The sequence below is a fragment of the Thalassophryne amazonica genome, chromosome 6, assembly GCF_902500255.1.
Source record: "Thalassophryne amazonica chromosome 6, fThaAma1.1, whole genome shotgun sequence".
Lineage (NCBI taxonomy): Eukaryota > Metazoa > Chordata > Actinopteri > Batrachoidiformes > Batrachoididae > Thalassophryne > Thalassophryne amazonica.
Window position 1 is genome coordinate 79,815,875 of NC_047108.1, and position 25,584 is coordinate 79,841,458.

A 25,584-nucleotide genomic window follows, 5' to 3' on the forward strand; every position below is an offset into this window, starting at 1 on the left:
CGTTTGAGGGAGGGCACTAAAAGGTTAAAATGGACTCCTATGACGCAATAATCTTACATCCAGGGACAGCCCTTGTACAACCCCAATTCCAATTAAGTTGGGACATTGTGTAAAATGTAAATACAAACAGAATACAATGATTTGCAAATCTTCTTCATCCTATATTCAATTAAATACACCACAAAGACAAAATAGCTAATGTTCAAACTGATAAACTTTATTGTTTTTGTGCACATATTTGCTCATTTTGAAATGGATGCCTGCAACACATTTCAAAAAAGCTGGGACACTGGTATGCTTACCACTGTGTTACATCACCTTTCCTTATAACAACACTCAATATGCGTTCGGGAACTGAGGACACTAATTGTTGAAGCTTTGTAGGTGGAATTCTTTCCCATTCTTGCTTGATGTAGGACTTTCAACAGTCCGGGGTCTCCGTTGTTGTATTTTGCGCTTCCTAATACACCACACATTTTCAATGGACGACAGGTCTAGACTGCAGGCAGGCCAGTCTAGTACCTGCACTCTTTTACTACGAAGCCACGCTGTTGTAACACGTGCAGAATGTGGCTTGGCATTGTCTTGCTAAAATAAGCAGGGATGTCCCTGAAAAAGACGTTGCTTGGATGGCAGCATGTGTTGCTCCAAAACCTGGATGTACCTTTCAGCATTGATGGTGCCATCACAGATGTGTAAGTTGTGCATGCCATGGGCACTAACACACCCCCATACCATCACAGATAATGGCTTTTGAACTTTGCGCTGGTAACAATCTGGATGGTTCTCTTTTGTCTTGAGGACACGACGTCCATGATTTCCAAAAAAAATTTTAAATGTGGACACATCAGACCACAGCACACTTTTCCACTTTGCGTCTGTCCATTTCGAATGAGCTTGGGCCCAGAGAAGGTGGCAGCGTTTCTGTATGTTGTTGATGTATGGCTTTCACTTTGCATGGTAGAGTTTTAACTTGCACTTGCAGATCTAGCGACGAACTGTGTTAACTGACAGTGGATTTCTGAAGTGTTCCTAAGCCCACGCGGTAAGATCCTTTACACAATGATGTTGGTTTGTAATGCAGTGCTGCCTGAGGGATCGAAGGTCACGGGCATTCAATGTTGGTTTTCAGCTTTGCTGCTGACGTGTAGAAAGTTCTCCAGATTCTCTGAATCTTCTGATTATATTATGGACTGTAGATGATGGAATCCCTAAATTCCTTGCAGTTGAACATTGAGAAACATTGTTCTTAAACTGTTGGACTATTTTTTTCACACAGTTGTTCACAAAGTGGTGATCCTCACCCCATCTTTGCTTGTGAACGGCTGAGCCTTTTGGGGATGCTCCTTTTATACCCAATCATGACATTCACAGTTAGTGTCCTCAGTTCCCAAACGCTTATCGAGTGTTAGAAAGAAAGGTGATGTAACACAGTGGTAATCAAATCAATTTTATTTATATAGCGCCAAATCACAACAAACAGTTGCCCCAAGGTGCTTTATATTGTAGGGCAAAAGCCATACAATAATTACAGAAAAACCCCAACGGTCAAAACGACCCCCTATGAGCAAGCACTTGGCGACAGTGGGAAGGAAAAACTCCCTTTTAACAGGAAGAAACCTCCAGCAGAACCAGGCTCAGGGAGGGGCAGTCTTCTGCTGGGACTGGTTGGGGCTGAGGGGAGACAGTCAGGAAAAAGACATGCTGTGGAAGAGAGCAGAGATCAGTCACTAATGATTAAATGCAGAGTGGTGCATACAGAGCAAAAAGGAGGTGAATAAAAAGAAACACTCAGTGCATCATGGGAACCCCCCAGCAGTCTAAGTCTATAGGAGCATAACTAAGGGATGGTTCAGGGTCACCTGATCCCACCCTAACTATAAGCTTTAGCAAAAAGGAAAGTTTTAAGCTTAATCTTAAAAGTAGAGAGGGTGTCTGTCTCCCTAATCCGAATTGGGAGCTGGTTCCACAGGAGAGAAGCCTGAAAGCTGAAGGCTCTGCCTCCCATTCCACTCTTACAAACCCTATGAACTACAAGTAAGCCTGCAGTCTGAGAGCGAAGCGCTCTATTGGGGTGATATGGTACTATGAGGTCCCTAAGATAAGATGGGACCTGATTATTCAAAACCTTATAAGTAAGAAGAAGAATTTTAAATTCTATTCTGGAATTAACAGGGAGCCAAAGAAGAGAAGCCAATATGGGTGAAATATGCTCTCTCCTTCTAGTCCCTGTCAGTACTCTAGCTGCAGCATTTTGAATTAACTGAAGGCTCTTCAGGGAACGTTTAGGACAACCTGATAATAATGAATTACAATAGTCCAGCCTAGAAGAAATAAATCCATGAATTAGCTTTTCAGCATCACTCTGAGACAAGACCTTTCTAATTTTAGAGATATTGCGCAAATGCAAAAAAGCAGTCCTACATATTTGCTTAATATGTGCATTGAAGGACATATCCTGATCAAAAATGTCTCCAAGATTTCTCACAGTATTACTGGAGGTCAAGGTAATGCCATCCAGAGTAAGGATCTGGTTAGACACCATGTTTCTAAGATTTGTGGGGCCAAGTACAATAACTTCAGTTTTATCTGAATTTAAAAGCAGGAAATTAGAGGTCATCCATGTCTTTATGTCTGAAAGACATTCCTGCAGTTTAACTAATTGGTGTGTGTCCTCTGGCTTCATGGATAGCTAAAGCTGGGTATCATCTGCGTAACAATGAAAATTTAAGCAATGCTTTCTAATAATACTGCCTAAGGGAAGCATGTATAAAGTGAATAAAATCGGTCCTAGCACAGAACCTTGTGGAACTCCATAATTAACCTTAGTCCGTGAAGAAGACTCCCCATTTACATGAACAAATTGTAATCTATTAGATAAATATGATTCAAACCACTGCAGCGCAGTGCCTTTAATACCTATGGCATGCTCTAATCTCTGTAATAAAATTTTATGGTCAACAGTATCAAAAGCTGCACTTAGGCCTAACAGGACGAGCACAGAGATGAGTCCACTGTCTGAGGCCATAAGATCATTTGTAACCTTCACTAATGCTGTTTCTGTACTATGATGAATTCTGAAACCTGACTGAAACTCTTCAAATAGACCATTCCTCTGCAGATGATCAGTTAGCTGTTTTACAACTACTCTTTCAAGAATTTTTGAGAGAAAAGGAAGGTTGGAGATTGGCCTATAATTAGCTAAGATAGCTGGGTCAAGTGATGGCTTTTTAAGTAATGGTTTAATTACTGCCACCTTAAAAGCCTGTGGTACATAGCCAACTAATAAAGATAGATTGATTATATTTAAGATCGAAGCATTAATTAATGGTAGGGCTTCCTTGAGCAGCCTGGTAGGAATGGGGTCTAATAGACATGTTGATGGTTTGGAGGAAGTAACTAATGAAAATAACTCAGACAGAACAATCGGAGAGAAAGAGTCTAACCAAATACCAGCATTACTGAAAGCAGCTGAACATAAAGATATGTCTTTGGGATGGTTATGAATAATTTTTTCTCTAATAGTTAAAATTTTATTTGCAAAGAAAGTCATGAAGTCATTACTAGTTAAAGTTAAAGGAACACTCGGCTCAACAGAGCTCTGACTCTTTGTCAGCCTGGCTACAGTGCTGAAAAGAAACCTGGGGTTGTTCTTATTTTCTTCAATTAGTGATGAATAGTAAGATGTCCTAGCTTTACGGAGGGCCTTTTTATAGAGCAACAGACTCTTTTTTCCAGGCTAAATGAAGATCTTCTAAATTAGTGAGATGCCATTTCCTCTCCAGTTTATGGGTTATCTGCTTTAAGCTGCGAGTTTGTGGGTTATACCACGGAGTCAGGCACTTCTGATTTAAGGCTCTCTTTTTCAGAGGAGCTACAGCATCCAAAGTTGTGCTCAATGAGGATGTAAAGCTATTGACGAGATAATCTATCTCACTCACAGAGTTTAGGTAGCTACTCTGCACTGTGTTGGTATATGGCATTGAAGTCCAGTCCAGTTGAAGTTTCAAGCTTCTCTACTATGGAAACCACCTGGACAACTGAGAGCCTACACAGAAACATTGAAGAACATAACAAAGAAGGAATCATATCCTTAAACCTAGTTACAGCGCTTTCAGAAAGACTTCTACTGTAATGAAACTTATTCCCCGCTGCTGGGTAGTCCATTAAAGTAAATGTAAATGTTATTAAGAAATGATCAGACAAAAAGGGTTTTCAGGGAATACTGTTAAGTCTTCAATTTCTATGCCATATGTCAGAACAAGATCTAAAGTGTGGTTAAAGTGGTGGGTGGGCTCATTTACATTTTGAGCCAAGCCATCTGAGTCTAATAATAGATTAAATGCAGTATTGAGGCTGTCATTCTCAGCATCTATGTGGATGTTAAAATCACCCACTATAATTATCTTATCTGAGCTAAGCACTAAGTCAGACAAAAGGTTTGGATGGACAAGACTAAGAGTCAAGCTTTCAAATGAATTAAAGCTCTGTCTGGATCTTTGATTAATTAATAAGCTGGAGTGGAAGATTGCTGCTAATCCTCCTCGACCCGTGCTTCAAGCATTCTGACAGTTAGTGTGACTCGGGGGTGTTGACTCATTTAAACCAACATATTCATCCTGCTGTAACCAGGTTTCTGTAAGGCAGAATAAATCAATATGTTGATCAATTATTATATCATTTACTAACAGGGACTTAGAAGAGAGAGACCTAATATTTAATAAACCACATTTAACTGTTTTAGTCTATGGTGCAGTTGAAGGTGCTATATTATTTTGTCTTTTTGAATTTTTATGCTTAAATAGATTTTTACTGGTTAATGAGCAGGCACCGTCTCTACGGGGATGGGGTATTGGGGGGATGGCAGGGGGAGAGAAGGTGCAGAGAGAAAACTCTGCTTTCTGGTCCCAACCCTGGATAGTCACGATTTGGAGGGTTTAATAAAATTGGCCAGATTTCTAGAAATGAGAGCTGCTCCATCCAAAGTGGGATGGATGCCGTCTCTCCTAACAAGACCAGGTTTTCCCCAGAAGCTTTGCCAATTATCTATGAAGCCCACCTCATTTTATATCTTTTTTTTTTTTTTTTTTTTTTAACCAAAATTGGAGCAGCTTTAACATTTGATCCGTTAAAACGGGTCAACCGTTTTACATACATAAAACGTTTAACATTTTATGTTGGTAAAAAAAAAAGTATAAATTATTGGTTCAGTTAATAGCATTTTAAAAAGGAATAGTTTGCACCATCTGTCATGCTTAGTTATCATGTTACATTTACACCTCAGCATTTATTAATCCTTTTATTTCAGCCAATTATTTACATCACTTTTTATCAAAATTGGAGCAACTTTAACTTTTGACCCCTGTACAAACTGAAACTGATCTTTGTCACCATTTTTGCCGTTTTTACCCCATAACTCCATGGAATTCAATCATAGATAGTCCAAACTATGCCTTTTTGGAATCATTATGATCAGACAAGTAATATGGCATAGTTTTCAACGTGATTGTAGCATTTTTAAATTGTGACCCCTGTGTTTGTGTCTCGCAAAGGCAGGCTGTCCCTGGGAGTGGTCAAATCCCACGATTTCACGCAGGTGTTCAAACAAGACTGCACTGCCCTATAACATCTGAACCCTGACAGCAGCAGGTTTTAAACATGAGTTTGCATATGTCCAAATCAAAACCTTTTGTGTCTGCTCATTCAGGTCACGGGCCCTTCTCCCATTTGTTTGATGGGCTGTTCATTCCCAAAGCTCGACGAGACATTACATGGAGGGTAAGAAATCATTTCTTTGTTGGAGACACTTAACATCTGAGGAGAAAGAAGAAATTATGTACAGACACAGATCGTAGTGGCATTAAGGGAGAATCATTTGGTGAATTTCAACAGAGTGCATGTTGGAACACTAAAGTTAAGGATTTAGCTTCTAATTTAGACTTGCATTTACCAAGAATACAGAGCATTAATGAAGAGTCACTGAGATTTATTGTAATTTAGTCAGGCAACTATCTTAATCAACTTTTATTTATATAGCCACTTGCAGCAGCCACACCGTGTCCAAAGTGCTTTACAGTAAAATCATATAGAAAGTATTCACAAAAAAACAAACATACAACAGAGTTAAAATGGCACATACTGTACAAACAAAACATGTCAAAGCACCACTAGGTATTAAAAGCCAGTTTAAATAAATGAGTCTTGAGCTTTGACTTAAAAAGAGCAAGGTCAGAAATAGTGCGGAAATGAAGAGGTAAGTTGTTCCACAGTCTGGGGCCGGCTACCACAAAAGCACGACCACCCAAGAGTTTGTATTTTGACCTCGGAACATAAGTAAAGCTGACCAGACGCATGTAATGTCCTACGCAGTTAAATTTTCAGACAAGTAGGAAGGTGCAAGGACATTAATAGCTTTAAAAACAAACATTAAAATCATGAAATCAATTCTAAAATGAACTGAAAGCCAGTGGAATGATTAAAGTACATGGTTAATATGCTCACGTCTGAAAGTGTTCATTAAAAGACAACCAGTAGCATTTTGCAAAAGTTGGGGTTGTGCAAGAGAAGACTGGTTAACACCAGCATAAAGTGTCTTACAGTAATCAAGTCGGGAGCTGATGAAAGCATGAATGGCCTCCCAAGATCACGTCTATTGAGAAAGGGCTTTACTTTAGTGAGAAGACATAGCTGGAAAACACTTGCTTTGACAAGCGTTTATCTGTTGGTCGATGACCTCAAACAGCTGTCAAATATCAATCCCAATTCTTGACAGCTGGTTTTAAATAATTAGCCAGAACACCAAAGTTTGACGGTATAGCATTCAGCATTCCAGAATATCCAAACACAATGGTTTCTGTTTTACCATCATTCAGGTAAAGGCAGTTTTGGGACTGCCACTGTTTTACATCATGAGTACAATTAAATATTGATGACAAAGCATCACTTCCATTAGTCCTCATAGGCAGATAGATTTGCAGATCATCTACATAAAGATGACAGGTTGATAAAGGACAGGTTGTGCTTGGCTATAATCGACCCCAATGGCAACATGCACATTGAAAACAGAATAGGGCCAATAATAGAACTTTGTGGTACTCCGCAACTGATGAGGAGAGGTCACCAATCACAATAGAAAAACTCTCAGCCAAATATGATTTTAAACCACTTAAGCGCAGTACTATGAATGCCACCAAGATGTTCTAACTGGGAAACAAATACTGAATGATCCATAATGTCTAAGGTTGGTGTAAGATCCAACAGATCCAGCATAGCAGGATTCCCTGCATCCACAGACAGAGTGATGTCATTATGTACTTTTAAAAGTGCTGACTTGGTGCTGTGTCGTGGTCTAAATCCACATTAGAATTTTTCATGGATGTGATTGTCTTCTAAAAATGACTATAGAAATATCGGTATGTTATTATTATTAGTTTTATTTTATCTTTAACCACTTTGGAATCCAACAAAGTTATAGTTCCAATAAAACAATCTATTTTTTTTTCTCCATCTGGTATTCCTGTTATTTAAAAAAAAATAATCCTGCAATAATTTAATTATTTATCTTAAATGAAGACTGTGACATTTCTTTTCACTTTGATGAGATGTTACAATTTACATAAACTGCCAAAGACTCGAGTTGAACAGCAATGACTGAACCTGGAAGTTGGATGACCTCTGATATTAAGACCTTTACAATTTTTACACTACAGCAGATGGACTTCTTGTTGAGTGGCAGGATGCCCTGTTGACAACTATGAGGCTCTGCTGGTGTAGCAACAACTTCTTGAACCCCAAAAGCTCAGCAAATCGAGGAGTCCGGTCATGACACCTGCCACTCATTACATGATGAAGGTGATTGGAAGCTGCTGGAGTGGGGATTGAACTAAACACATCAGCCCACATACTGAGCAAATCAAGTGGGAATGACAGAAACATATGGCTCACTACACTATGAAGCTGAATAGAAGTTGATATACTCTATATTCAACTGAAAGATGCTTAACAGTGTTCTTAAAATAGAGGTATTATTTTCAACAGCAAAAGACTGAAAAGGAAATGTGCCTGAATGCTGGACATATACCCTGCCCCTCTGTGTAAAATGTGACCCCTTAATGGCCCCTGATAGAAAAATCCTAAATCTGAAATCTAAAAATCCACTCAGTGTTTGTGGGGTTTTTTTTTTAATAGGAACCTGTATCAGAATAAATACGGTCTGCTGTATGACTGAGTTGTAAGCCTGGTTTCGGGTTGATATGGTGTTTGTGGTGCTCATCCTCATAAATCACATTGATTCAAACTGTTAAGTGCTGAGTCATTATGTACATTATGGCCACAGACGTGCTGTCTGGAAAAAGTGATAAGACACATTTCCACCTTGTCTTGTTTTTGCAGGGATAAGTTGCACTTTCTGTTTGAGTAATGGTTCACTATGGTTTCATTTTGAGATTGCGAGCATGCACGTTCTGATCATAATTTGTTAATAATCCTCATATACAGCATGAACAAGCCTCCCTGGACATGTTTGACTACCTGGTGAAGGATAATGAGCTGGAACCAGTGATGAAGAAGCACGGACTGGTGCTGCCAGAGGACATGGACTTCATCAAAGAGCAAATTGCTGGACCGCTGGATCCCAGTCCTTTGCAAAGTAGCAGGGTACCCATCATATGAGTGGGGAAAAAACTCATTGGCATGACACCAGAAAAATGTGTTCACCTGCACTCATGCTTTATCATTTGCACAGTGGCCATACAAAGGGCGCCCAGCAGAGAAATCGTTCCTCTATGAAGTAGTGGCCAATAAAAGAAATGGCCTTGACGTGGATAAGTGGGACTACTTTGCCAGGTAGAGCTGCATTTTAATGTGGAGTGATTTTAATGTTATTTTTCTTGTTTTCTTTTTTTTTTCTTGTTCATTCATGTTCTCACTCCTTCTTTTCAGGGACTGTTACCACTTGGGAATCCAGAATAACTTTGACCATCGCCGCTTCCTGAAGTTTGCCAGAGTGTGTGAAGTGGACGGTCACAAGAACATTTGCACGAGAGACAAGGTTGCGATTGTACTGGGTCTTTTTTTTTTTTTTTTTTTTAGAAAGGGCCATGTTCACAATACACCTTCAGTCTAAAGTAGTACCTAAGTGGTTATATGGGAGAATAAAATAAAACTACAGTGCATCCAGAAAGTATTCACAGCACTTCATGTTTACCACATTTTTTTTTTTTATGTTAGAGCCTTATTCAAAAATGATTTTTTTTTTCCACAAAATTCGACACACAATACCCCATAATGACAATGTGAAAAAAGTTTGTTTTTTAGATTTTTGCTAATTTATTTAAAAAAAAAAACTAAGAAGTCACATGTACATACTGGAAGTATTCACAGCCTTTGCCATTAAGCTCAAAATTGAGCTCTGGTGCTGATCATCTTTGAGGTGTTCTACAACTTAATTGGAGCCGGGGGGCGGAGTTAGCCTACTTTTAGGGGTGCTCAAGCACCCCTAAAAATATATATATATATATATCAGGGTTCTAGCTAGCGCAAACTTGCGTTACGGCCTGTTACGCTATAATTTTGGACCATTACGATTTTCAATACAGCATCTGTAATCAACAGTTTCTGCAGCGCGACTCCAGTTTGAAGCGTGAATTTAAGCAATGCTTCGATTCAATGGCTCGTGGCTCTTTGATTCGCTGCTCTTCAGAAGCGGTAAGTCCGCTTCTTAACCCCTCTGAAAGCCATTAAAATATCATGAGTCACTTTTGTGTGGATTAAAGTCACTAACTGGGACTCTTGTCTTGCAGTCGAGAAACAAGAATCATCCTCTGTTCCGTTGTCACAGCTTTAAATGCTGCGCGGCTCTCTACTGAGACAGAGTCCGCTCGGAATTAATAACTTCAAAACGAATTGCCGCTTTAAATAAAATGACACCTTTTACAAACGTTGCAATACAGACAATAAACTACAGTCGACTAAAACGTTTTTTCCTCCCGAAATGAGGCGTCTTGCATTCTTTATAAACCTGACCTGCAGCATAGCTGCAGCTAGAGCTCAGCTCATAGGTATGGAAATACATTCATGCCAATAATAATGTCTGAAAGTAAATGCTTTTGACAAAAAAAAAAACATTTTATTTCTGTTTATGTCCAGAGATCAAGGATCCACCATGTAGAGTTTATTATGTCCAGAGTTTAAGGATCCAGTAACCAATTTCATATTTATTTACTTTAAGACTCAATAAAATGTTGTTCAATTTCAACTTAATCAGCTTATAAAGCGCCAAATTACAACAAAAGCTGTCTCAAGGTGCCTCACACAGAACAGTTCAACATAAAAAATGTAAATAAATAAATAAATAAAAATTCAAATACCTAATTAAAAACAGAAGTAAAAGAATAAAACATAACAAAATAAAAACTACTCATAGTAAGTAAGTAAGTCCCTTCGGCTGCTCCCTTGTTTGCACTCGGGGTCGCCACAGCAAATCCAAGGTGGATCTGCATGTTGATTTGGCACAGGTTTTACGCCGGATGCCCTTCCTGACGCAACTCCACATTACATGGAGAAATGTGGCAGGGGTGGGATTTGAACCCAGAACCTTCCAAACTGAAACCAAGCGCATTAACCACTTGGCACCACCCCTGCGACTCATAAGAAAGATAATAAAAATAGGTTTTAAGTCTTGACTTTAAAAATGTGCACAGACTCCGACTGCCTCACTGAGGGCCATGTACTGGCTAACCCAGAATGAGATTGCCCACTCAACAAACTTCCCCAGCCTTCTGGACATGATGAAGGGACTTGGGCTGTTGTACCTGGCTTTTCCCCTTTGGGTATCCCTAGAATGGCCAATTTTTAGCTTGAATTTTCAAAAGCTTCCCCCCTTCCACACCATCAATTCCACACCCATTAGTTAAGGTCCTTAACTAAGCATTTCAGAATTAAGACAGTAAACTTTACCACAAAGTTTAATGCACAGCATGATAATAAGTGAATAATTTAAATTCCTGCTAAAAAGGTTTAAATCATAAAACTCATTTTGTATTTTTATTTGTTGGCAGTAAGTGGCAAACCAAACCTGCAGTGCAGAGATGGACATCAGAGCATTTTTTTCAAAAGCAAAAAAGCTTCAGCTGAGGTTTGTGCACTTTATAGGCCTTATGTGATAGTAGATATGGACATTGAGAATAGCAAAGGATGGAAAGTGAAGCTAAGTGGAAATTGAATATGTGTATCAGACTGTGGAGGTGTCTTACTTGTGTTACTGGTGTTTTGGTATGAATTCTGACTTTTAAGTCACACATTTTTATTTTTCTTACTTTTAAGGACTCCATTCGATCTTGTCTGTCCTTTCTATGCTTTGCTGTTAATTCAATAAATAATTCATATTCATATATATCTTATCCTGAACCCATTTATGTGCAGTATACCATCTGTGTTCTCCATCCAGCCTTATAGCGGAGTGCTGCTGTATCTGTGCTAAACCAGGTCCTCCTGCACATGGCACTAAACCTCACTGATCATAACAACTGCAACTACTGTATTTTTATGACTTACAACGTGGATGTGCGTGCTGCCAGAAAAACCTAGACATCAGTCAGTTTGTAGAATAAATAAATGAATAGCCAAAACTAAAACACAATCTAAGTAATGCCTAAAACTGTCTAAATGTAATTGAAAAGTGATACCAGGGTGAGTGTTCTGTACTAAGTACTATGACATAATAATCTGTTAAGATTAAATAAAAAATATTCAATAACTATAGGCTCATAAGACTAAAAACAAGGATAATATACTTTACTCAGCCTCTGAATATTTCAGACCTGCTCCTAAGTTGCAGTTACTATTTGCCCTCACCACATTAGGAGATTAAATTATTTATTATATAAACTGCACCAGAATGCAGGAATTTTGAGTTTGGGCCGTTAACCATTGCTAATATGTGTTTTTTTTTTTTTGTTTTTTTTTTTAATCATCATTCTGACAATGAATGCAGCTTTTACAAGCAATGTTTTCACTATGAAATCATGGGAAAATGTATATGTGGCCAACTGGACTTTAAAAATGTGCTAAGCACCCCTAAAACTGGAAGTCTAAAATCGCCTCTGATTGGAGTCCACTTGGAGTAAATTCAGTTGATTGGACATGATTTGGAAAGACACACACCTGTCTATATATACGGTCACACAGTGCATGTCAGAGCACAAGCCAAGTATGAGGTCAAAGGGACTGTCTGTAGACCTCAGAGACAGGATTGTCTCGAGGCACAAATCTGGGGAAGGATACAGAAGCATTTCTGCTGCTCTGAAGGTCCCAATGAGCACAGTAGCCTCCATCCATAAAAGTAAGTAGTTCAGATCCACCAGAGCTGGCTGCCTGTTTAAATTGAGCAATAGGGGAAGAAGAGCCTTAGTCGGGGAGATGACCAAGAACCCAATGGTGACTGTCAGAGCTCCAACATTCCTCAAAGTGGCCAGACAGACGCCACTCCTTAGTAAAAGACGCATGGCAACCCACCTGAAGTTTGCCAAAAGGCACCTGAAGGACTCTCAGACCATGAGAAACAAAATTCTCTGGTTTGATGAGGCAAAAATTCAACTCTTTGGTGTTAATGTTGGGCATCATGTTTGGACTAAATTAACATTAAAGTGATTATTTTATCATAATTTTTTTAAGTTACTTAATTGTTTGGGGGTTTTTTGTAAGTTGTATGATTTAATGATTGCATCAGTTATAAATGACTTACAAGTGGCAAAAGGCTTTTCAGTGGCAATAGTTATGTTTTTTAAATGTATTTAGTAAAAGCAGAAAGGGTGCAATTATTGATTTGTTTTATAAGACACACTTAGAATTTGATAAATGTGGAATGAAAACAAAGCAGAATTAAAGTCAGTTAATGCAGACAGTCCATTTGTGGAAACTTATTACAGACAATACATACAAAATAGTAAATAAATTGTAATGAAATCAAGACTTGAGCCATATTTTTGTTCCAGTATAAGACTCAAATACCACTGTGTTATAAGCCAAGAAAAACTGACCAAAGTACTCTCAGAACCAAACTGCACAATTTTTTTCAAAATGTCACAATGGAGCATGCCCCTGGATCCCCTAGGCCCCTTCAGCGCTCAGCCATCCAGTCACAGAAAATGTTTTCAGTCAAAAAAATTTCAGTTGCTTGCAGCCATGCTGATACTCCCCATCTAAACTGATGGGCTTGAGAGGTGCTGCAAAAAGGAATGGGGAAAACTGCCCAAAGATGGGTGCGCCAAGCATATGGCATCACATTAAAGAAGACTCGAGGGTGTAATTGCTGACAAAGATGCATCAACAAAGTATGGAGCAAAAGGGTGTGAATATTTATGTAGATGTGATTTCTTAGTTTTTTTTTATTTTTAATAAATTTGCAAAAAAATTAAAAAAGCTTTTTTTAATGTTCTTATTATGGGGTGTTTGAAGAATTTTGAGGGGGAAAAAATGAATTTACTCCATTCTGGAATAAGGCTGTAATAAAACAAAATGTAGAAAAAGTGAAGCACTGTGAATACTTTGCTGGTGCACCGTATTATCTATCAAGGTAGAAACTTTAAGCTCACAACAACATAACACATCGAGTGCACAAACAGTCATAATGGAGACCAAGCTGCTAAAACTGTGTTTTGGGCTCCACTCTGGGACATCCTCAAAATTCTTGGGTCCCCAAGAAGTCACTGGGCAGATACTGTGTATGATGTATGAAACGGAGGCAGAAACTGAGTTTTTCCCATTGAAATGTGTTTATCAGCGATGTGTGCTGGTTCTTACAATGTTCAGTGCTTGAATAGACTGTGTTAGGTAGGGTTGGGCAACCCGGCAGCTTGGGTGCTTTTGTTGGCGAGGAAAAGTTTATTGACCTCGGGTTTGTAGTCTTGGTGAAATCAGTGGATACCCTGATAGCAACACTTGAGAGAGTGACCGAGTATTCATAGTGTCAGGGTTTGCAGTTATCATGGAACAAGACCAAGATCGAGGCTTTCACTGACTTCCTGGACTCGACCATCAGAAGTGTAGCTGTATGGGGAAAAAGTGTTGAACTTGTAGAGATATTCACTTATCTCAACATTGTTATTCATGTCTCTGGGTCTTCGGCCTTTGTGATCAAGGGATGCCTGGGAACACTTTATGGAGTCATGAGGTCATACTTTACTGAGATGTTTGGTGATGCCGATATCTTTGCTGGAAGATGAAGTTCCAAGTCTTTAGGATGCTGGTGCTTTTTGTTTTATTGCATAGTTGTGGGATTTTGATATCTTTGGTACTGGGTCTCTTTGAAGGATTTTTGGATACCACTAGAAATGTCTTTGTGTCAAATGAGGGCTTACTTAGGGAAACCCAGGTGAGGACTCACTTTCAATGTCAAGGAACGTTGGTTACCGTGTGGTGCATTTTTCTGGACATGCTGCAGAAGGACAATGGCTGTGGCACATAGATGGTTACTTTCAAGAAGTGGGAATGGACTGGCTGTCTGCTTGAGGCCTTGCCATTAGGGTGACCAGATGTCCCACTTTGTGCACTAAATTGAGATGGTTTCAGGTGTCGCTGACCAAACGGTCCGCCCTAAAAATCGGTCTGCTTTTTGCATCTGCACATGCGTCATTAGCCGTGGTTCACGGATTAAAACCTCGTTTCTGCTTAAAACTGCACTCCAGTCATCATCTATCCCAGCGACAGATAACTAAAGCTTTTGTACAACAGTCATTTCCACATAAATTCAGCATGATTTCATCATAAAAGGCGGCGGAAGCGATCAGAGCTCCGCGGCTAAATGAGCTGCTAGCTGATGTGTTCACTGTGTGTCGGCCATTTCAAAGCGTCATGGAATTTCGCAGAGTTTCTGCTTAAAACAACCTTGTTTCTGCTTAAAACTGACTGTAGAATGATTTAAGAGGTTTTACCTTGTCATCTGATGGTTAATAATCACATTAATCCATTTGATCGCTTTGGGTGAAGAGACTCTGTCTTAGATGAGCAGCAGAGCTCCGAAATGACGCATGCACAGATGCAAAAGGCGGGCAGACCATTCAGTCTGCGACACCGGTGTTGTTACTGACAGTCAGGCTTCAGTTGTTAAATTTTTATTTTATTTTTTTTAATTTGTGTTTTAAACACTCATTTCAAAACTGAAACCTGACTGTTAATAGCAGCGCCGGAGACATCTGTGGGACATCTGGCCACTCTACTTGCCATGCAGGACCTGGGCAGTTCTATGGTGTGGTGGATGCAGCACCAGAATGCACCAGCACATGCTCCCAGACAGGACTTGAGTTAATTCTACATTTAGGACTCTTCCAATTTTGTTCCAAGTAATTCACAAAACATTTGCCTGCAGTGTGAATTCATCATGTCAGTTTTAAAGAAATACAACAATGTAAAACCACATTTTAAAATAAAGACATTTGGGAAAAATAGTGAAAATATTTAAAAACAAAACAAGTTTTACTAATAACCTAACATGACCTCCTCCAACTTCATTGGTGGAGGTAATGAAACACAAGTTTTACTAATAAAGTGGTTATTGACTTTGTGTCTTAAAGAAAATATCTTTTGACTCCTGTCTGTCTGTATGCAGTGTTGTCAGCCTTTTAAATTTGTCGCTGTGTTTCAATTCGCTGAACAGGTCTGACTAAAACGTAGACAATTCTCTCAACAGGAAGTTGCAAATTTGTATGACATGTTCCACACGAGAAACTGCCTCCACAGAAGAGCCTATCAGCACAAAGTGTGCAACGTCATAGAAGCCATGTGAGTACCCTAGCAGTAACTTTGGACTGATGTAGGTTATCTTCACAGTTCAGTCTGTTGTGTGCAGTAAAACCTTATGTGTTGTGCACCAACCTTCAGGATCACAGAAGCCTTTTTAAAAGCAGACCCACACATCAAGATTGAAGGTTCAGATGGAAAGATGTTTTCAATCTCCACATCCATTGATGACATGGAGGCTTACACCAAACTGACGGGTTAGTTCAGATTCTCCAACCTGGTTGTTTGGGTGTGTTCATAGTCTGGCACTGAAACTAGACAGCCAACTCTGTGGAATATTGTTTGTTTCATTTCACTTAGCCTTTTATGAAAATGATGTAATTAAAAGGATTGAGTTCTTCCTCTAAAAAAAAACTGTTGAGGTCTACGGTCCTAAAAACATTCCGTACTCTCACACGCCATTCCAACTCATTATAGAAACTTTGTATAATTTATTACCACCCTTGAAAAATGTCAGCTACCTATTTCATAAACGCTACCCAATCTAGATCCCATGGATCCCCACAGGCAACACACTAGTTTGTGTATTAGTCATAAATAATGTTAAAAAGGAATTGATATTGGATGGATATAGTGTTTGTTGCTGTGTTCAAAAATCTGCACACCATAACTTTAATCTGAGCAGCACAGAGCTGATCTAGGGGCTCTGGGGGCCCTGCCGACAAAGGTCCACTTTCAGCCAAAAAATACCCCCCCTTAACATTCTGGCTACAGGCCTGAGAGTTTAATTGGTAGTAAATTAGGTAAAATCTCTAGGAAAAAAGGAGTCCCCTTAAAATCTGTTTGTCCTGAAGTATTTGAATAATGTATAGGTTAAAGTCTTTCCATAATATGATGCTGCATTAGAGAAGAGCGAAATACGACTTTGTTCAGCAGGAGAACAATTTGTTGTTTTCTTAGCTGTCTCAACAATGTTTTACCTTAAACTCTAGAATGCGATTGCAAAGGTTTCTATACAAAGATAGATGATCAAAATTTTCAGTCAGATCCCCCCCTTTAATCCCTGCATCCCTGACTTTACAATGTTTGACTCTTCCATTCACACAGCGCAATATATTATGAGCCAGTGCGGGTAGCACCAAGGATAGCTCGCTAAAATTAAGACAAAGCTCTGTTTAAGTGTTGAGTCTTGATCGCTTCAATGAGCCTCCTCGAGCTTTACGACTTGAAACATCATTTAACAGCTCATTAAAGATTACTGACATGTCTCAGTGAAATTTATATCACACTTACTGTGATAATACAATCAGGAGGCTACAAAGTACAATTTCTGTGAACATGTAACTGTAAAGCAGTATTAGTCGTTACTGATGAGGTAGATGATAGAAACAAAGAACAGCAGTAAATTTCAAACTCATAAACGTACTGGATTTTACATTTGCAATGCAGCTGTACTGTGTTTAGATTCTTCAGGGAATTCTGTTACAGGATGGGGAAAAAAATAACTGCACAGTTGTTTGTGTCCTATTAAAGAATTGTAATTCTGCCGTATTTTGTATTTGCCGTGGCCATTATTACACAGTCTGTTTTGATTATGAGATGCATGCCTCTACTGTAACTGCTTTTCTTTGTCTCTCTCTAAACGTTTGTGTGTCTGTTGGGATTGTTTTCATTGTGAGCTCTGAAAATTTTAATCAAATTTTGACACTTATTTTTTACTGTGTAGATCACATTTTTGAGCAAATACTCAACTCTTCTTCAGTGGAGCTGAGTGAAGCCAGGCAGATTTTACGCAACATCATCCATCGACGCCTCTACAAATGTGTGGGCCAAACCCACGCAGAGAAACACATAAATGTCACCCAGGTGTGTTCCTGCTTCTGTATACGATGTGCACATCATTACTTGTCGACTGTTTTTTGTGGATAAGTTTGGGTTTTTGCTGCAGGTGATGTCTGTTTTCACAATTTTTACAGTGGTTTAGTGGTATTTAACATATTTAGCAAAATAAGTAACCACTTCACACGCTTCAGATTTAAATTGAACATCTTTATACTGATATGAAGTTAATCAGTTCCTGGTACATGTGCTACATTGTTTGAAGATGTCAATCCAGTGTAGGTAAAGTCTATGTTGCAATCCTGATTTAATGTTTCCACACCAAGTGGAAAGCGTTGATTGACTCAAATGAGACGCACCCATTTTCTTGACTGGCCGTTTGAGGCTGTCTCCAGAAAGGAGCAGCATCCCATAGCAGCCCATGTTAAAGTGTCCATCTTTACAGCAGAAATAAACATGTTTACAGTCTGGTATAAAAATGGTTTGGGTCTCTAGAGATGGTTTCCTTCTCCATGACAACTACTAACTTCTTATTTGAAGACATTTCAAGTCATGAATTTATGCAGAATTAGGGCCACGGCTGCTTTGCTTGACAGCTCGCTGAGCCGAGCTGTCTCATAGCATAGCTCTCTGAAGCCGCTCACTGCAGATGCTAGCTGTGGTGGATGACTGAGCCTGTCATTTTGAGCATTTTATTACAAGAATCTGTAATAATGTGGCTTGTTGTGGTGTTACTTATCCTAATGCATCACAATTTCCTTCAAGAGAAATTAAGTGATTTTATTTTGGATGCTAATGCATTAGCATTTTTAGAATGTATTGGTAGCTTGATCCGTCGGGTCCAGTAATCCACGATTCCTGAGGAAATAAGTAGATCATAATTTTTTTTATGCCTGCACCAAAGCAAACCATTATGAGAACCATCACGCAGTTCCCAAAAATATGATTCAATAAACATCTGAGCCAAGGTTTGTCTGTTAGCTTAACTGGTTTCTTGGGGCATGTTCAGGCTTGATTTGTCCAGCCCAGTCAATGCACGGCCTCACCCATGCTCCACCTCTTTATCTATTAATTGGATTGTAGTGGCATAAGCAGATTTAGCACTGCCAACATGGCATCAGCCAAAGCAGCCATTTATGGGCTTCATATCGGCTGTTCCAGATTTCCCTAGAAAACCTGTGGGTGATGTCACACAGGGTTTGCCCAGTATACAGTCTGTTGTCCACACATGATATGAAAGAAAAAAAAAACTTAAACAACTTTCTCCCCTCTGTCGTGTCTAAAGGATGTAATTCACAGCTGGAAAGAACAGTTGTCTAGTTTATGCAGCCAAGATGTCAGTTTGGAACCAGAAGACTTTGAAGTTAATGTAAGTATGTAAATACTATCAGGCTTGCAAAAATCCATTTATGAAGCAATTCCTCATTATTGTTATGTGACTTTATTTTATTTAGGTCATCACTATGGACTACGGGATGAAAGAAAAGAACCCCATTAACAGTGTGCGTTTCTATTCCAAAAATGACCCTACCAAAGCCTACCAGATACGCAAGAACCAGGTGAGAATATGCACTTTCCCAAATTTTGGAAAATGTAATCTTGATTTGTATGTTTATGCTCCTGTACTCTTGCTCTACTTGTCAGGTGTCCAAGCTTCTCCCAGAATACTTTGCTGAGCAGCTGATCAGAGTCTACTCTAAGAAGAGAGATGAGAGGATTCTAGAGGTGGCCAGGAAGTCCTTTGTCCAGTGGTGCATGATCATGAACTTCACAAAGCCTCAGGTAATTTCTGGAACGCTAATACACAGATGGAACACCATTGTTCCAAGAGGTTTTCCTTCATTTGGTGTTTTGATGATGATGGTCGAGAGCACTGTCAGATATGTTAAACTAAAACCTGTAACAGATGTTTAATTGGGTTGAAATCTGGTGAATGGAATGCTGACCACCTTTAAGAGAGCGCTCCATCACCATGATCTTAAAGGCTTTCACCTAAATAAAGTAGACATTCCAACTAACCAAACCTACTAATTACCCCCTGATCATCCATAAGGTGCTGAAGGAGAATCTAAGTCAGTCACACTTTGTTGTGCACGTGATAACTTTAACAAAATTTGAATTGGCCATTGTAAATGAGTGTATCTCAGATAAGTTTGAATATGATTGGTTCTCACCAGTACCCTCAGTATTCATGCATTCATTAATTCATCATCCCGTTATTAGATGCAGCTTCCTGCTTCACACGGCAGACAGATTTGTCTGTGATTCAGCATCTGTTTGCCATCATCACCTTTGTGTCTTTTGATCCATTTATAAGTTGTGCGTCATTTCTTCCACTTGTAGAAATACTTAGTTGCTCATACACACAGTAGATAAATCCCATACTTAAGTTGGGGTAATACAAATACATTTACAGAGTTTTGTCATTCAGATAAATGCTGTGGGCACAATCCACGTTTTATGTGAGACCATATGGCGGCCATTGACCTCAGCGGGCGGTTGTGACTCGGCACTGTAGCACCCACCAGTCCAGTGCTTATAGACCGGTGGCTTTCCTCCTCTAAAGCAGTGTGCTGTGATGACACAGCAGGACAACAGGGCCTGTGTCTCGTTACTAAGCACAGCAACGCGGTCGCCATTTTTTTTGTTTGGTAAACATAGTCTTGTTTTTCTGTAATTTGAATGAACAATGCTGGCTGTCTTCATGTCAGTTAAACATCAAGGTACAATAAACGTGCACAAGCTTGCTGTGCTGCTGTTGTCCTGCACATGGACACCAGTTACCAGAAACTACAACAAGCTGTGGTTACCAGAATCAGACTACGCTTATGTTTTTAGCAGATTTATTCAGTCATTTAAGCAGCATTAATTCTGTGTGAGCCTGGTCATTTTTTGTAATGCGTTGTACAGCCCCTAACAAGTCTGGTCATCAACTGTCAGATGCAGGTTTTTCTTCAGCCATTCTGAACTGTCAGAACATGGCTTTGATGTTTTTACATGGAAGAAAAACAATTTGAGTTCTTAACTTTGAAACAGAGGCGGCAGGGGTGGTGACCAAGTGGTTAACGCACTTGGTTTCAGTGCAGAAGGTTCCGGGTTCAAATCCCACCCCTGCCACATTTCTCCATGTAATGTGGAGTTGCGTCACGAATGGCATCCAGCGTAAAACCTGTGCCAATTCAACATGCAGATCAACCTTGGATTTGCTGTGGCAACCTCGAGTGCAAACAAGGGAGCAGCCGAAGGAACTTACTTACTAACTTAGAAACAGAGGCAGTACTTACCCTAACCTACACCAAATCGTTCAGCCATAACGTTGTGATTACTGACGGGTGAAGTGAATACCATTGATAATCTCGTTACAGTGGCACCTGTCCGTGGGTGGGATATATCAGGCAGCAAGGTAACATTTTGTCCTCAAAGTGCATGTGTTGGAAGTAGAAAAAATGAGTACATATAAAGATTTGAATAAGTTGGGGGTGGGGGGGGGGGTGGTCTCGTGGTTAAGCTTTGGGCTTGAGACCAGAGGATCCTTGGCTCAAATCCCAGCCTGACCAGAAAATCACTAAGCAACTAAACTGCCGCTCTTGTAAATGGTAAATGGACTGCATTTATATAGCGCTTTTCCATCTGCATCAGACGCTCAAAGCGCTTTACAATTATGCCTCACATTCACCCCGATGTCAGGGTGCTGCCATACAAGGCACTCGCTACACACCGGGAGCAATAGGGGATTAAAGGTGATTTTTCCAGTCAGGCGGGGATTTGAACCCATGATCTTCTGGACTCAAGCCCAACACCTTAACCACTATACCATCACCTCCTTGTGGAATGTTCCTGGACTGTAATGGTCACTAAAAAACACAAAGTGGTCCAAGGAAGGAAACCAGGTAACAGAGCCATGGTTCTTTAATGCACATAGGAATTGAAGGCTGACCCATGGGGTCCAATCAAACAGAGGGATCTGCTGCTAACGTCGAGGTGCCAGAGCACACCCTTACAGGCCTAATGGAGTCAATGTCTCAACAGGTCAAGGCTGTTTTGGTGGCAAAAGGGTGATATACACAGTATTTGGCAGGTGGTCACAATGGTGTGGCTGATCAGTGTACATGTTGTGTAATTGTTATTGTGTGCGCACTCCACTGCTCTTACTTTGTTATTCACATGCAGGATGGAGACATAATTGCACCTGAGCTCACCCCTCTGAAAGCCAGCTGGTCAGTGAACAATGAAAATGAGGACAGCGATGAGCATGTCTCCAGAGCTACAAACTCGTACAACCTAAACAGACAAAACCGAGCCAAAAATCGGCTTTTCAAGTAACAGAATAAACTTCCCATCATTGGGTAGTTGGTGAGATGGTGTTTTGCTGTGAGGCGAATGTCCTGATGAGTGCAGTAAACCAGAAAACATGGTGTTTGTAAATGGCAGTGGCTATCCGTACGTAGCTGTATTAAACATACGCAATTCAGTTCGTACGTAGTTCTTCTGATTGGGCAATCTGTCACATGAATGAGACGCTGTGTGCCTTTACGTCTGTATGAGGATTGTTAAAAAATAAAAAGATTGGGATTCAAAGCTGGCTCAGAGGTCCTACACCCCACCACTTACACCACAGCATCTCACACTTTGCAGTGGGTCATAGCTTGATGTCATCATACATGCAAGGGGAAACTTTAAACCAGTCTTAAAATGTAACCTCGAGCCATGACCCCTAACACAGCTATGCTACATACAAAGAGAATTTTGCTTCATTACAGCTATGTACTGATTGCCGCTAAATAAAATGAAAAAAGGGGGTGAGGGGTCTTTGTGTGTGTGCTTTGTTTGTTTTGTTTGTTTGTTTGTTTGTTTTTTTGTTTTTTTTTTTGTTTTTTTTTTTTAATAATTTAACTTTTTAACCAGTTGTTTTGGTGTCAAGAACGATCAGGTTTTGTGTTTTCTCATACAGTCCCTTAACTGAATGCTGAATATTTCAGGTCTGAGGTGTTTCAGGGCACTTTTATTTATTTCAGTTACACTTGTATTTACTGTTGTGCGTAGCTTTGCATCTTTTTTAAACAAAAAATAATTAAAAGTTAACTCTAGTAATATACATCTAGTAATATTTGACTTTTATTTGTAAGCTTATTTAAGGATTTGTTTACCTATTTATTTTTTTATGTAAGTTACCCTTTTGTGTTGCATTTAGTGCTGCATTTGCTCAATGTGTTGCAAAAAAGTATTACATAAATAGAGTTCCAAGTAGTACTTGGAACTCTATTTATGTGACTGTTAGAGATATTTAGATATTTGCAGAACATTGTAAATGTTTTCGATGTACTACTGCACCATCATCAGACTTGCCTCACTACATTTTGTGCAAAAAGACATTTTTCAAAGAATGTAAAGGAAAACCTACCAAACATTATGAGGAGGTCCTACCAAAGTCACACAGAGATTTTGTCTCCTTGTTAGGAAATAAATCTTTCCTTTCTGATGTAGTTGTCATGTCATTGTGCAAAATCTTCTTAAGAGGATAACATACATGTCTCTTAATTAATTGTTCGGTTTAAGAATAACAAGGTTCCAACTGGTAATTTTCCAGCATGAACTTTATATCGCATTTCCCTGGCATGATCCAGCACACAGGTGCCTTAGTGCTGATGACCACAACAACTGGAGAAGGCTGAGGGGATGCCCGTACTTCACCTGTGGCAAATGTTTGGCTACTTTATAAATCGGGGATATACAAGCTGTTTTTGTCTGGTTGGTTGCCAATGCGGACCCAAGTGTGTAGTGTAATGGTTGGAGCATCAGAGCATGCTCCCAGACTTGACCTAATAGGACTTAATCTGAGCATTTAAGGAAGGAAAAAGAAAACCTTCCACATGTTGAGCTGAAAGGTGTTAAGGCAAAAAATTATGCAGTGAAGTATTTTGGCACACAGGACGGCAACAGTCAAACATCAAAACTGATCTGAATGGACAGCAAAGATCATGTTTTCTGAGCCTTAAGTTTAGGAGAGTGCAACATTTATGCTCAAAATTTATACCAGAAAATAGGGGTGTAACAGAACTTAAAATCATGGTTTGATAGGTTTTTGCGACAGTGAAAACAAGAAACCCAATATGACTTCTTTTTTTTTTTTTTTTTTTTTTTTTTTTATTAAATGACAGCGATCGGAAGCTCTGGAACTTTAGTTTCAGGATGCTTTTAATACATGTTCACAACAACAGAGTACTTTATAGGCGCATTATCCACTGCTATAAAAAGACCTGAGGAGCTTCATCTGTCCAGCGACAGGACGAAGAATTCAGTGGATTCAGTGATACAGAGTGTGACTGGGAACATCTCAAATGTGGCTTGTTGCATAAAGATATTTAGCCTGTATACTTTAGACTCACATGTGACTGAATAGTCTCTTCATATTACAAAATAGTCTCTCTTGAACGCTTGTGAAATGTTAGAAAAATAAATGTGACTTATTGTCCACAATATCCCGCACACAAATAATGTTTCCCATGATGCTGAGCTAAACGTTTGAAATAAAACTGTTTCCCAACTTGAAATTATGAATATTAGATGCAATAACTTTGGTCAAAGGTGTTGTTAAAGAATAGTCCACCTGTGCCAAGATAATCTTCAGCGTATCATGCTGTTGGGTACAAAATACAAAGCACCCTCTAGTCCATATCAGCATCCCATGATGGATAAACTTATGTATAGTAGTGTTCAGAATAATAGTAGTGCTATGTGACTAAAAAGATTAATCCAGGTTTTGTGTATATTTCTTATTGTTACATGGGAAACAAGGTACCAGTAGATTCTCACAAATCCAACAAGACCAAGCATTCATGATATGCACACTCTTAAGGCTATGAAATTGGGCTATTAGTAAAAAAAAACAAAAGTAGAAAAGGGGGCGTTCACAATAATAGTAGTGTGGCATTCAGTCAGTGACTTCGTCAATTTTGTGGAACAAACAGGTGTGAATCAGGTGTCCCCTATTTAAGGATGAAGCCAGCACCTGTTGAACATGCTTTTCTCTTTGAAAGCCTGAGGAAAATGGGACATTCAAGACATTGTTCAGAAGAACAGCGTAGTTTGATTAAAAAGTTGATTGGAGAGGGGAAAACTTATACGCAGGTGCAAAAAATTATAGGCTGTTAATCTACAATGATCTCCGATGCTTTAAAATGGACAAAAAAAAAAACAGACGCATGGAAGAAAATGGAAAACAACCATCAAAATGGATAGAAGAATAACCAGAATGGCAAAGATTCACCCATTGATCAGCTCCAGGATGGTCACAGACAGTCTGGAGTTACCTGTAAGTGCTGTGACAGAAGACGCCTGTGTGAAGCTAATTTATTTGCAAGAATCCCCCGCAAAGTCCCTCTGTTAAATAAAAGACGTGCAGAAGAGGTTACAATTTGCCAAAGAACACATCAACTGGCCTAAAGAGAAATTGAGGAATATTTTGTGGACTGATGAGAGTAAAATTGTTCTTTTTGGGTCCAAGGGCCGCAGACAGTTTGTGAGATGACCCCCAAACTCTGAATTCAAGCCACAGTTCACAGTGAAGGCAGTGAAGCATGGTGGTGCAAGCATCATGATATGGGCATGTTTCTCCTACTATGGTGTTGGGCCTATATATCGCATACCAGGTATCATGGATCACTTTGGATATGTCAAAATACTTGAAGAGGTCATGTTGCCTTATGCTGAAGAGCACATGCCCTTGAAATGGGTGTTTAAATAAGACAATGAACCCAAGCACACTAGTAAATGAGCAAAATATTGGTTCCAAACCAACAAAATTAATGCCTCGCAGATGTGAAGAAATCATGAAAAACTGTGGTTATACAACTAAATACTAGTTTAGTGATTCACAGGATTGCTGAAAAAAGCAGTTTGAACATAATAGTTTTGAGTTTGTAGTGTCAACAGCAGATGCTACTATTATTGTGAACACCCCCTTTTCTACTTTTTTACTAATAGCCCAATTTCATAGCCTTAAGAGTGTGC

General features: G+C 39.4%; 1 protein-coding gene across 1 annotated transcript in view; it reads left to right on the top strand.

Annotated features, from left to right (window-relative positions):
• samhd1 (SAM domain and HD domain 1) overlaps nucleotides 1-22,390 on the top strand; it is a 29,957-nt gene extending 7,567 nt beyond the window's left edge. The window contains exons 6-16 of the mRNA XM_034172576.1: nucleotides 5,708-5,778; nucleotides 8,497-8,655; nucleotides 8,744-8,844; nucleotides 8,941-9,049; nucleotides 15,686-15,777; nucleotides 15,877-15,992; nucleotides 17,462-17,601; nucleotides 18,860-18,943; nucleotides 19,029-19,133; nucleotides 19,219-19,356; nucleotides 21,745-22,390. Of these exons, the coding sequence (XP_034028467.1) occupies nucleotides 5,708-5,778; nucleotides 8,497-8,655; nucleotides 8,744-8,844; nucleotides 8,941-9,049; nucleotides 15,686-15,777; nucleotides 15,877-15,992; nucleotides 17,462-17,601; nucleotides 18,860-18,943; nucleotides 19,029-19,133; nucleotides 19,219-19,356; nucleotides 21,745-21,897 (1,268 nt within the window). The 3' untranslated portion in view covers nucleotides 21,898-22,390. The remainder of the gene's footprint in view (nucleotides 1-5,707; nucleotides 5,779-8,496; nucleotides 8,656-8,743; nucleotides 8,845-8,940; nucleotides 9,050-15,685; nucleotides 15,778-15,876; nucleotides 15,993-17,461; nucleotides 17,602-18,859; nucleotides 18,944-19,028; nucleotides 19,134-19,218; nucleotides 19,357-21,744) is intronic.
• The last annotated feature ends 3,194 nt before the right edge of the window (nucleotides 22,391-25,584 follow it).